Source organism: Tupaia chinensis, unplaced genomic scaffold (assembly GCF_000334495.1).
Source record: "Tupaia chinensis unplaced genomic scaffold, TupChi_1.0 Scaffold145685_1, whole genome shotgun sequence".
NCBI lineage: Eukaryota > Metazoa > Chordata > Mammalia > Scandentia > Tupaiidae > Tupaia > Tupaia belangeri.
Window position 1 is genome coordinate 1,091,841 of NW_006205542.1, and position 13,567 is coordinate 1,105,407.

Here is a 13,567-nt window from a genome sequence, read left to right on the forward strand (position 1 = left end):
CCGCGCCCGCGGCTGGGCCAGGGCTCCGCGGATCCGGCGGGGGCCTGCGGGCCCGGAGCGCCGGGGCCGCCAGCTGCCGGCCTGGGGCCTGTCTGTGGGTGCGACAGGGAAGTCCCTCAAGGCAGAAGCCAACTTAACCGGGTGCTTTCCTTTCCTCTGCGGCACAGCTGGGTGATGCGAAGGTGGGGTGGGAGGAACCTGTCTAAATATAGAGGATTGTGAAAACCCGCCTAGTGCGTGTTATTGGTAAAAATTACTCAGAATGAGGTGGGACTGCAGTTGCCAAGCAGCCAGCACTGTCCTTTGCAGTGGGGTCTACAGCCATTCAAAGTACTGTACAGGGCCTTCGTCGGAAGTTCCTACCCAAGTAAGGCTTTGAACCCAGCAGCTCAGAGCACTTCTCAAACATCTTATTTCACCCAGAAGACTTGTTGATCCAACTGTGCTTAAATCATTTGACTAATACGGTTTGGAGGAGAGGTTAGTTAAAAAGATAAATGACCTCCTTAATCTCTGATGGACTAGAAATAAGCAGAAACTTTAAAAAAGGAGGAACTGCATAGTCTGCTCTTAGAAGACTGCATCTGGAGGTGTTGGGCTGTTCTGCCGTAGGCCTTCCTCTGTCAGCCATGGGGGAAGGAGGGTGAGCAATGCAACCCAAAGTCCAGTGTGGCGGCAGGGTTTTACAGGAGCCATCACCTCAACATTAGAGCTCACACTGCCTCAAACATCTTGATGATCGTCTCTGTTTAGGTAAGGAGCAACCGTGAAGTCTTAGTGCAGTCTCTATGCTAAACATGTTATTTAAATGCACATCAATTTCAGGGTGAGAGTTTGCCATTTTAATCCCCTCTTTAGAGAAAACTGAGGCTTAGAGAAAAAGAGCGGCTTGCTCTTCATACAGAGCGAGAATGATGTAGACTCAAACATGTGTGCACCAGTGTCAGGACCGGGACCTGCTGGAATCCTGAATGTGCTCCCCAGCACTGCTCTATCATTTTGCATTGCTAATTCGACCCTAGGAAAACACTAGATATTTTACGTGTTGGCATTAGGTGTTTTTCCCCGTCTGCTTGTTTCCCATTGAAGTTTAGGATATCAAAAACATCAGCCAAGAGTCAATCTAGCTAACTAGGTCCATCTACGTAAAACGATTTAGTGATTAATGTTGAAATAAGCTAGTTGCAACCAAGCTGCACCAATCCTTTCTAGTCCCCTTAATAGTGAAGTTTTCTTGTGTCACCATCTAGTTTCTCAAAAAATAAACCCACTCTTTGGTGTTGCTTTTTTGCCTGTCAATTCCACTTCTTCCCTATATCCCACAGTCAATGTAGTTACTTCTTTTAAAGTGTATTCTAGATTGACTTCTCGCCACTTTCATTGCTGTCCCTGTGAACATTGGGCAGATGGTGGTGCCATTATCGAGGTCGGGGAAGTCTAGGGAGAAGGTAGCTGTACAAGTTAAATCCAGGATTCTCTTGAGTTTGATAGCCTATTAGTTATCCAAGTGGAATTGTCGAATAGTTCATTATATCAATAAATGGAGGCTCAGTCTAGGACCATAGTCATCAACGTCTAAGATTGGTGGTATTTAAAGTCTTGGAAAGATTTGATGCTGGGAGGCTGATAGGAAGCCCAGTGAGACAGGAAGAGTGTGGTATGCTGAAAGCTAAGTATTGACAGGATTTCCAAAAGGAGGGACACATTAATCAGCCCAGTCCCCTGAGATGAGCATTGAGAAATGGTTTGGCAATATGGGGATTGGTTGGTGAAGTTCCTAAGAGTTGTTTTGATGGGATGCTGAGGAGAAAAATCTGAGGTGGCTCATGGGAGAAGGGGCAAAGAAGACAGACAAGGAGACAGGGACTATGAGTGGACTTGTAATTAAGGATGAACTTGGGTCAAATAAGGTGGCGAGATGCTGTACCACGTTTATTTCCTGAGAGGAATGATTCAGAGGAGAGGGAAATTCTGATGATCCGGGAAAGAGGAACGCAGTCCCTGGCTGAGCACATAGGAGGGCCGATAGAGGTCTGAAAGAAATAGGAACTGAAGAAGCAGGGGCATTTGCTGGCAGGTTGGTACATTTAGAGGTTGGAGAATGCAGTCATTCTTAACGATAATCCTGGGAAAGGCTTGGGCATGAATCATTACTTTGATTTCACAGATGATAAAACTAAGATTCAGTTAAGTGATTTACATAAGGCCCCACAAATACTAAGTAGCAGAGTTAAGATTTACCCGAGTCTCCTGACTAAGTTTTTGGCCACTGATTAATATCAGCATATAACCATATAACCTTCACATTTAGTGCCGTTAAAATTGCTTCAGACCTAATTAATTGAACACGGAGTCTGAAGCCTGGGATTCTAGATCTTGCACTGTTTCTGGGTTTTAGGTTTTGTCCAAGTTCTCTGAGCCTCTGTTACCTGTATCTAAAACGAGAACACTAATAACTATCAGGCAGGTGTCCTGGAAGAATAAAATGAAATAATATACATGGGCAGGCTTTGTAAATGGAAAAGTGCTCTCTACAGATGTAGGATGATGATTCATATGGTTGTAGCTTAGGCTAAATAGATTCAGAAACTTGCTAGGCAGAGCTATTTTGAAATGTGTGGCGAGGACTAGAATTTAAGTTTTTCCTTGCTTATGTAACTTGACAGAGTAATGTTAAACATCAGAGGATTTGGTGTTAAAGTAAGTATCTCTGTAGTAATAGTGAGAATCACACCACTTCAAAAATGTGTGAAAATTGCTTAGAGGATGCCAGTCTGTCAACACAGATGGGGGCAGGGGATGATGAGAAGAGGATTTGGGCAATGCTCTTAATGAATATTCAGGCCTCAACTTGGTAGTCTTTTTCATCATTCTCATCAGTCTGATTGTTCTTTATTACATAGAATGCAAAGCACTTTGTCATGTAATAGTATATATAGTTAGAGAGTATAAATGGATTAAGTTGGCCTTTATCTTACACTACAAAAATGACTTCATGGCGGTGATAATTTTTCTTAGAATTTAAATAGTATGAGTAAGGTACCACAAATAAATTACTTCAGTCTGATGTTAATTCTGTGTGAGAACTTTTTATTGTATTTTACATGGGCTAATTTATATCATATTGTATTAAACTTGAATGGACAGATGATGATTCATATCTTTGTGTACTTATAGTGGTGGGTCAAAGGATGGAGTTTAGAAAGCTAGTTAGATTATTTTAAAATCCTCCTTTGCATAAATATTACTTGACTTGCAAGTATAGCTAACTGTTGCAAATTTAATGACAATTTTCTTTGTAGAGTTGATTTATTATCTTAATACATTTTCAGTATTATGTAAAGCATTCGTTTTTTTTGTTTTTTTTTTTTTGAGAGGTTTTTGCTATAGGGAATGTGCGCTAACCAGAAGGACAGAGACAGAGAGACAGAAAGCAAGAAATCACCCCCCCAGGGGGGATGTCCACACTCCAATCCCTTCTCCTCCATTCTCCTCTGTGAGATCCTGGGCACGCACGCACATGCACCCAGCGTGAGTTTAAGTCACTGGGTCCAGGAATTGAACCGCAGTTGACTACATGGGAGTTCAGCAACATAGCCATTACACTAGCTGCTGGTCCCTGTAAAGCATTCTGAAATAAGTTTAGTCACAGGATCACTTGTGTAACATCTGGTAAATTTCATATTTTATACAATTTTTTAAAATTTATTTTATAAAATTTATGTGAATTCTTTTTGAATTTTCTGATGGATATTGAACCATAAGATTTGACCATTATAGGCTTGTAGTGAATAATAAAACTTTTATTTAGAACTATGCCTTAGGGCAAATGTTTTTGGGTCAAATAAGGAGAATAGCTGAACATTTTCTAGTAAGCATTATTGTAGTGTTTTCATTAATATGGACATGTTAACAGTTTTTAGGCCTTCTTTAGAGATGATCATTATTTTAAGTTTATTCTGGAAATTTCTCTGTTAAATTATCTTGCTTCAACATGTAAATGAAATTTCACTTTTTATTTTAGGATGGTGATTCCACTGAAGCAACTGCCAAACCAAAGAGAAGCTTTTATGCTGCAAGGGATTTATACAAATATCGGCACCAGTACCCAGTAAGAGTATAGAATGTTTTGCTATAGGGAATGTGCGCTAACCAGAAGGACAGAGACAGAGAGACAGAAAGCAAGAAATCACCCCCCCAGGGGGGATGTCCACACTCCAATCCCTTCTCCTCCATTCTCCTCTGTGAGATCCTGGGCACGCACGCACATGCACCCAGCGTGAGTTTAAGTCACTGGGTCCAGGAATTGAACCGCAGTTGACTACATGGGAGTTCAGCAACATAGCCATTACACTAGCTGCTGGTCCCTGTAAAGCATTCTGAAATAAGTTTAGTCACAGGATCACTTGTGTAACATCTGGTAAATTTCATATTTTATACAATTTTTTAAAATTTATTTTATAAAATTTATGTGAATTCTTTTTGAATTTTCTGATGGATATTGAACCATAAGATTTGACCATTATAGGCTTGTAGTGAATAATAAAACTTTTATTTAGAACTATGCCTTAGGGCAAATGTTTTTGGGTCAAATAAGGAGAATAGCTGAACATTTTCTAGTAAGCATTATTGTAGTGTTTTCATTAATATGGACATGTTAACAGTTTTTAGGCCTTCTTTAGAGATGATCATTATTTTAAGTTTATTCTGGAAATTTCTCTGTTAAATTATCTTGCTTCAACATGTAAATGAAATTTCACTTTTTATTTTAGGATGGTGATTCCACTGAAGCAACTGCCAAACCAAAGAGAAGCTTTTATGCTGCAAGGGATTTATACAAATATCGGCACCAGTACCCAGTAAGAGTATAGAATGTTTTTTTCCTAAAATATAAAATATTCTGTTTGCTTTTCTAATTTTGTGGTGCCAATGAGAGAGCATACAAGAAGGGTCTTTATGCCTTTTTTATATTTCCATATGCTGGAGATTGATTTATTTTTTCCTTTAGCAGAACTTCAAAGATATCCGATATCAAAATGACTTGAGTAATCTTCGTTTTTATAAGAATAAAATTCCGTTTAAGCCAGATGGTGAGTATCCTGCTACTTTGGTAAAAAGCAAACTTTAAATAACAACATACACCTGGATATTCCTTACTCATTCTGTGGTTAGTACATTCTGAATGCATTTTTCATTGACTGGCTTTCCTCTGCGCTGTAGTCTAAGCTGTCCTCCAAATCCTAGGCCTTAGTGATGAGCATCCACTCGGTAAATTCTGAAGGAATGGCCAAGGATTAGTGACAGCATCCTACCACCCCTATACCCTGGCTATTACCTGGAAGATACTAGTGGCAGTTTTTGTGATGAAAAGAGAAGAGATTTATAGAACCACAGAACTTCAGATTATTAAGGAGTATTAGAGGAGATCAAGTTCAGCTTTCCCATCTCAAAGATGAGGTTGCTTGGACTTAAATCTTAAATGATTGATTGCTGGGGCATTCAGTTGACTGCAGAGTTGGGTCTAGGTTCCGGAGCCTACTGTTCTTTCCACTGTGTCATACCTGAAACTATCAGAATGTGATCGAAAGTGCTGTTTATATGTAGAATCTGGCGGTTTTCAGATTCGGGTGTTGGGAAGCTGTAGCAGTCAGGCCCAGTTCAGTATTTCAGTATTCAGAGGAGGGGACTTCAGATAAGTAGCTCTCTGTCCAGCTCTGTCAAATAATCTGTCTCTGCAATTCTGCAGTTGCCCTTGTATCTTTTCCAAACCCATAGTGAGGGGAGGGGATGTGGCTGCTATGGTAATATGACCACGTAATTGCATATTTCTGTGAGGTACCTCACTGCGGTTTGTGGGACATATCCCAATTTTATCCGGGTCAAACCAGCCCTTATTTGTGTGAGGTGACCAGATGGCCCTGGCTCCTGTTCTTTGCAGGTTTATCCAGAGTGATGTGGGTCAGGGAATAAGGGTCACAAAGCTTTCAGAGCAGCAGGACCTCACCTTGTTAGGTGAAGTAACTAGAGGAGAGAGGGAGTATTGGGAGGAGGGAGTCCTGAGACTGAAACATTGCTGGGAAAGCTAAGTTCACTTGCCTTTAACTTTCTGGTGTCCCAAAGAGGCTGCACCGATTTGGAGGTAAACCTATGGATAAAAATGCACTGTTGCATTTACTAATGATGGAAATGTGCTGCTTTGTTTAACAATGGACAGATGTTAATGAAATTATTAGTTTTGTTAAGGACTTTAGATAAAAGGAAAAACCTTTTGAAGGAAGAAAATGATGCAATGAAGAAATGCAATGATAGTTTACTAATTTGACTCTGATTAGAATTTTATAAAATTTACTGAAAGGAATGCCTTCAAATATTAAAAATATTGAACATAAAGCCATGTCAGTATTTAACTCCATTTTCATGTTTCTGGTAGTGAATTTATTTTTGAGGTAGTATAAAACAGCAACACCTGTGGCATGGCAGTTAAGTCTGCTGGATCTCACATGGCTGACTGTCCTGGACCCTGCAACTGAAAAAACAAGCTGGGCACATGTGTGCCCAAAATCTCGAGGGGAGAGATGGAGGAGAAGGGATTGTAGCCTGGCCATTCCCCACTCGGGGTGGGCTTTCTCACTTTCTCTCTCTGTCTTTCTCCAGTAAGTGCATGCTCCCGCTAGCAATTTAGAAAAACAAAACAGTAACTTCAAGCAATACAATAATTTTTTCTGGTAATCGTTGTCACAAAATTTATTTTGAAATCTTATAAGATTAGTTAGAAGTTTTAGCTAAGGTCATATAAATGTTATTTTAGTTTGTTATGTAAATTATATGAACTCACTCACTGTTCATTCCAGTATGTGTACATATATGTATGCATGTGCCCACGTTAGCATAAGCTTGCAATAGCATATTTTACTTACTAGGGAGTAGGGGTAGTTGGAAGCTAAATCAAATGGAAAATTACAGAGACAAATGGTTTTGACATGCAAGTAAAGTCAACAGTATAATTCAAAACAACTTTTTACCAAACCTTCCAAGAGTCGGTCTCTACTACAAACAGGTAATTTTTGGAGGAAACGAGAATGAGATGTGTTATATTTAGAGAAGGATTATGTTGTTGATTTTTTTTTTCTCTGAAAGACTGACTAATTGACCACTAAAAGACCTTGATGGTCTTTACAAGAGTCAGGAAGAGTTGGCTATAGTGACTTTTTATAGGGGAACAGTGGGATGTTGGGATACTTTTTGGAGCCAGAAAGACATGTAGTCTGTTCCCACATTTACTGTTTTACTAGTATGTGATTTTCCTTATTAGGAAAATAGTAATAATGACACTGTTGGGGAGAGTTGTGTGAAAATCAGTCTGGATAATGTATACTGTTTATAATACTGACACAGCACTCAACAATTTTATTGTTGTTGTGCCTCCCTATCTTCTCTCTTATTTTTGCTTCTTTCCTTCCCTTTTCTCTTCTTCCCTCCCTATTTCCCTTCTTTTCTTTTCTCCCTGGGATGCATTTCATTTTGATCCTAAATAACAGTTAAAGAACTAGAGGTTAGCAAACGTTTCCTTTATGGGCAGAGAGTAAATATTTCAGGTTTTGCAGGACAATTGGTCTATGTTGCAACTATACAACTCTGCTGTTGCAGTATAGAAACAGCTGTAGACAATACATAAATGAATGTTCATGGCCGTATTTCAATAAAACTTTATTTACAGAACAGCTCAGAGCCCAGAGTTTGCCAAGCTTGCCAGCCTCCATTTTAGAGTACATTGACCAATAGAATTTTCTGCAATTGGAGGTGCCATTACTTTTTTTTTTTTTAATAGTTTTATTATATAGCTAACTATATAGCATAGGGTATTCATCTTTTAAAACCATTATTCTTGTATACTGTTAACTAAATTTTTAGGTTTTTTTAAATAAAACTCAGATAATTCAAATTTTAAAATGCCTTCACAATGTTTTTAAGTGTTGGTTCATTTTCCAAATATCTACCATTTAGGTGTTTACATTGAAGAAGTTCTAAATAAATGGAAAGGAGATTATGAAAAACTGGAGCACAACCACACTTACATTCAATGGTTAGTTACATATTATCTATCTTGAACATTTCCTATTTCATCCTGCATGTTTTCAAGACAATGTTAACAGAAAAATTTTATTTATTTATTTTTTAAATAGGCTTTTTCCCCTGAGAGAACAAGGCTTAAACTTTTATGCTAAAGAACTAACTACATATGAAATCGAGGTAATACAAGCTCATTTCATTTTATATGAGGTGGCTAAATAACACTGCTTTATTATTGTCCTGGTAGCTACTGAATCATTTAAATTGACTTTTTTCTTATTTTTGTTTTAATATTAGGAATTCAAAAAAACAAAAGAAGCAATTAGAAGATTTCTTCTGGCTTATAAAATGATGCTGGAATTTTTTGGAATTAAGCTGGTTGATAAAACTGGGAACGTTGCTCGGGCTGTTAACTGGCAGGCAAGATTTCAGCATCTGAATGAGTAAGTAAGCCCTGGTGATAAATCGAGGCCGTGTGCATGTTACCGTGGTCAGAGTTCTTCATGCAGCACATGAAGAACTAGTAGATGGGCCCAGGGATTTGGGGGTAAAAGCCACCCTGAGATGCATTTTACATCGTTTTCTATTTTTTAAAATAAAACAACACAACAGCAAAGAACAAAATTCCAGGTAGAAATAGGGCCATTCGGCTTCAGAGCTGTGTCTCCCTGCCACCTCCTACTCCCCACAGTCAAGTGTGGCCTCTCCCTCTTAGACCATGTTTCTTGGAATTCATAGTTATTGTGTGTGCAGCTTTCCGTATTCGCTCTGATAGGCTGTCAGCTTCTTGGGGCATAATCTGTTTCTAACATCCTCAAGAATGGTGCCTCCTTAGATGAAATTGTGATTTAAGTGATATAAACTTCACTTTATAAGAACTCCCATTCACTCATATGCTTACACTCTTTACTTTCCTTTATTTCAGTGACAATTTATAAATATATATACATATATATATTTGTGTATATATATATATATATATATATATATATATATATATATATATATATATATATATATATATATATATATATATATATATATATATATATATATATATATATATATATATATATATATATATATATATATATATATATATATATATATATATATATATATATATATATATATATATATATATATATATATATATATATATATATATATATATATATATATATATATATATATATATATATATATATATATATATATATATATATATATATATATATATATATATATATATATATATATATATATATATATATATATATATATATATATATATATATATATATATATATATATATATATATATATATATATATATATATATATATATATATATATATATATATATATATATATATATATATATATATATATATATATATATATATATATATATATATATATATATATATATATATATATATATATATATATATATATATATATATATATATATATATATATATATATATATATATATATATATATATATATATATATATATATATATATATATATATATATATATATATATATATATATATATATATATATATATATATATATATATATATATATATATATATATATATATATATATATATATATATATATATATATATATATATATATATATATATATATATATATATATATATATATATATATATATATATATATATATATATATATATATATATATATATATATATATATATATATATACATATATGTATGAAATGGAACTAGACAGGAGCAGTTAAGAAACAAGGCAGAAATTACATAATCGCAATATTATAGAAATAGAAAAAGCTGAGAGGAAGAGGCATTAGAGGACAGAGGAATGTTGTTTAATGAGAACAAAATTACACATAGATTGAGAGGACAATTTTTAATAAACTACAATAGGATGAATATAGCTAGTACCTTATAGCTCAGGGTAACTAAATAAGGAGGATTTTGATTTTCTCAAAATATTGACAAATAGTTAAGATGATGGATGTACTAATCACCTTGATTCAATCAATACACATTATATTCTTGTGCTGAAAAATCATATTGTAACCCACAGATATATATATAATTGTTATATGTCAATAAGAAGTTAAAAAAGAATCCAAAAAAAGGAGTGAGATGTGCTTGTATTTTATACTAAAATATAGGAAAATTAAATTATCTTCACTATTTAGGTAAAAAATAAAAACTCATTTTTGAAAAAAAAAAACAAACAAACTCATTTTTGGTTAATACATCCCAAAACCTATAAAGAAAAATTTAACCTTTTTTTGGAGTTGTTTTTCTGTATTCTTTTGTTTAGATATTTATAACTTTCATTAATACTTATAGCCAGAGTTTATTTTTCTTAATATTTTCTTCATATGTAAACTGGCCTTTTTTTTTCTCTTTTTAAATTATAGGGTGACTTATGAATGGTGGACAATAAAACCAGCAGCCTTAAAGCTCATTTTAGCACAGTATAATTAGCTGAACTGGGCAAGTACTAAGAAAAAAATTTGAGAAAATTTATAGACTCTTCCTTCCCAACTTGTTTTCAGTTGGAATAGTCATTAATCTTAGCAATTGCTCTTTATCCAAAACAATTAGTTTTGCACATCATTTATCTCATTTTTTTGTGTCTTTCTAAAACTTCTTGCTTGGGTAAGAAGTATTATTGTTGTTTCCCTTTTACTTTAATAGTATAATCAGCACCACTAAAATGTAGCCTGTGGACCCACTGGTAGTGTGGTGATTAAGGTGGCTGGATCCCACATGGCCAACTGAATGGTTCAAGTCCTTGACCTGGTGGCTTGAAAAACATGCTGGGTACATGTGCATATGTGCCCAGAATCTGGAAAGAAGAAATGGAGAAGGTAGGATTTCAGTGTGACAATCCTCAAAAGGGAGGTTCTTTCTCATTTTTCCTCTTTGTCTGTCTCTCTGGCGAGTGTATAGTTCCTTTAGAAAATTTTTAAAAAAATGGTAGCTTATACTAAAATACTGAAGATAGGTAATCATTTATGATCCTGACCAGAAGACCTATTAATTTATAACTCAAGTTAAATTTCATTTATTTAGGGCACTTAAAGTGAAAGAATATATTTTTACCTAAGCAATATAGATAACCAACTTTAGACAAAGTTTCTAAACACTTAAGTCACACTGTCAAAGAAACCTATATACAAGTAGCCTATTGACATGAAGGTTGGCAAAAGTAAGAGTGAATCTTTAGAGAGGGTCTGATAATCCCTCATCCTTCATGAACTCGTGACTATCATTTTGTAGACTCTTCTTCCCCAACTTGTTTTGGGTTGGACCAACAATCTTCCTTAGTAAATTTTTGTTGAATGAATACATTATTGGGCCAGTTCTGTGGCCTAGTGATTAAGGGGACTGGATGGATCCCATATGACTAACTGTACAATTAGAATCTTGCATCTAGTGACTTGAAAAATTACACCAGGTGCTTGTGCATGCATGCCTAAAATCCTATCATAATGGAGAAATGGAGGAGAAGGGACTGTGGCATAACCATGCCCCATTGTGGGATGCTTTCTTTCTCTCTCTTTCTCTAGCAAGTATATGGACCCTCTGGGAAATGAAAAACAAACAAACAAATAAATAAGGAGCAAAATATGACCGTTAGCTTAGATCCTTCTTGTGGTTTTATTCTCAGATCTCTGACTTGTAGGTGGAAACAGAGCCCTCTCTGAAGGGTTTAATTAAAGGATTCCCCTGACTTGAGTCAGGGAGGAGAACCTGATTGGTTCTGCTCCTACTCCTGCCCCAAGCAGCTCCCTTTCTTTCCACCATGTATTGTCTTTATTTTTTTTTTATGTATCACATAGAGCTTTCCCAGCTGTGAATTAACTACCTTAGAATCTGCCAGAGAACATGTTTCCTCTCTGCTTTAGTTGCCAAAAAATTTTATTGACTAGATCTGAGCAAATTATAGGGGATTATATGAAATTGTCTATTTTCTTCTTCAGTTAGATTCTTTTCTGATTCATTCTTAAATGTCATAGCTTATTTGTGTTTTAATCTGTATGGCATCTTGAGTTTCTTATTGTGGGCAGGGAACTCAATAGGTTTACAGAAGCCAAGCAGAGGAATAGTGTTGAATCATATGTAGTAGCATTGCTGAACAAGTGGCCATGACTAAAAGGTGAAATATTTTCAAACTTGAGAGTACAAATGTGTAGACCACTCACTAAGATGTGTTTCCAGTTTTGTCAACGACTTGGATTGCTAAAACATATTTGAGACCCTGGAACCTCTTCTAGTGTTTATTTCTGTCTTCTGGTTCATGCCTTCTGAGTGTTCTCTCTTCACATACCTGTTCTGAAAATTTCAACATTATTTTTTGCCCTTACCTCTGTCTGGAATTCCACCTTCTCTCTTTTATATGCTGTGTAACCCAAGACTGCTCAGAATATTGTCAGAGGTTTAACCATTCTTTTGTCTTGTGCCATGTAGCACTTATTTCAAATCATACCAAAACACCCAATGCTTTCTTCTGTAGTTTTGTTCCAGAATCTTGACATTTTCTCCAACCCAAGTTTTTGTCCCTTTATGCTATGTAAGTATTTTTAATTGGAGAATATGTAGATACAGGTAATGTATGCAGAAAGTGTCACTTGACCATTCATCTTGGACTGGTTATGTTAAACTGAACTGGTTACAAATATAGTCAATTTTGTTTTGCTAGCTCCTTTTTAGAAGAAACAAAAAACCCAAAACATTCTTCAATCTTTCCATACATCTCTTTTTCACAGACTTAGAAGCAGATATTGCCTACGGATTTTGTCACTAAGTTGTTTTTTGTTTGGTTGTGTGTTTATTTTTATGGTATGCCAGAGGACATGTGTGCTTGCCAGAGACAGAGGGAGAATGAACACTTCAGCTGAGTGCGGTCATGCCACAGTTCCTTCTCCATCTCTTTATCCTGTTGGGATTTGGGGCATGCCTTTGCATGTGCCAAGCATGTTTTCAACTGCCAGGGCCATGATTTGAACTGAGCATTTGGCCATGTGGGAGCAGGCTTCCTTAACCATTAGACCCTGGGGCTGGCTCTGCCATTTTTTAAGACTATATAAACTCCATATTTAGTTGAACATAACTAAGTCAATCTTGCTGTTAAGGGCACATTGTCCTAACTTTACCCAAATTTGTATTGTCTCTAAAGACCTCTTATTTCCTATCTACTAAAAATACAGATTCAGAAAGCCAAAATATATCTTGCTTTGTTTTACCCTTTGGATTTCAAGGAATTAAATGTTAAGATAACACTTTTTTGGTAAACATTGGGAAGAATGGATATGATAAAATTACCAGGCTTATCTTTTAATGTTTGCTTAGCCTGAGTCATTAAGAGTTTTCTTTGGTTCAAACAAACCTTTTGATTAAAATATGAGACTATGGAATCACCTCCATCCATCCCTCAAGTAATTCGTCAACATCTTTATCCACCCTTCCCAAATAG

At 35.5% G+C, this 13,567-nt stretch overlaps 1 protein-coding gene across 1 annotated transcript in view; it reads left to right on the forward strand.

Moving 5' to 3' along the window:
• The first annotated feature begins 262 nt into the window (after positions 1-262).
• Positions 263-13,567, forward strand: part of OGFRL1 (opioid growth factor receptor like 1) — a 15,756-nt gene continuing 2,451 nt past the window's right edge. Inside the window, exons 1-6 of the mRNA XM_027768225.1 lie at positions 263-367; positions 4,025-4,111; positions 5,009-5,090; positions 8,005-8,083; positions 8,184-8,250; positions 8,368-8,513. Of these exons, the coding sequence (XP_027624026.1) occupies positions 263-367; positions 4,025-4,111; positions 5,009-5,090; positions 8,005-8,083; positions 8,184-8,250; positions 8,368-8,513 (566 nt within the window). The remainder of the gene's footprint in view (positions 368-4,024; positions 4,112-5,008; positions 5,091-8,004; positions 8,084-8,183; positions 8,251-8,367; positions 8,514-13,567) is intronic.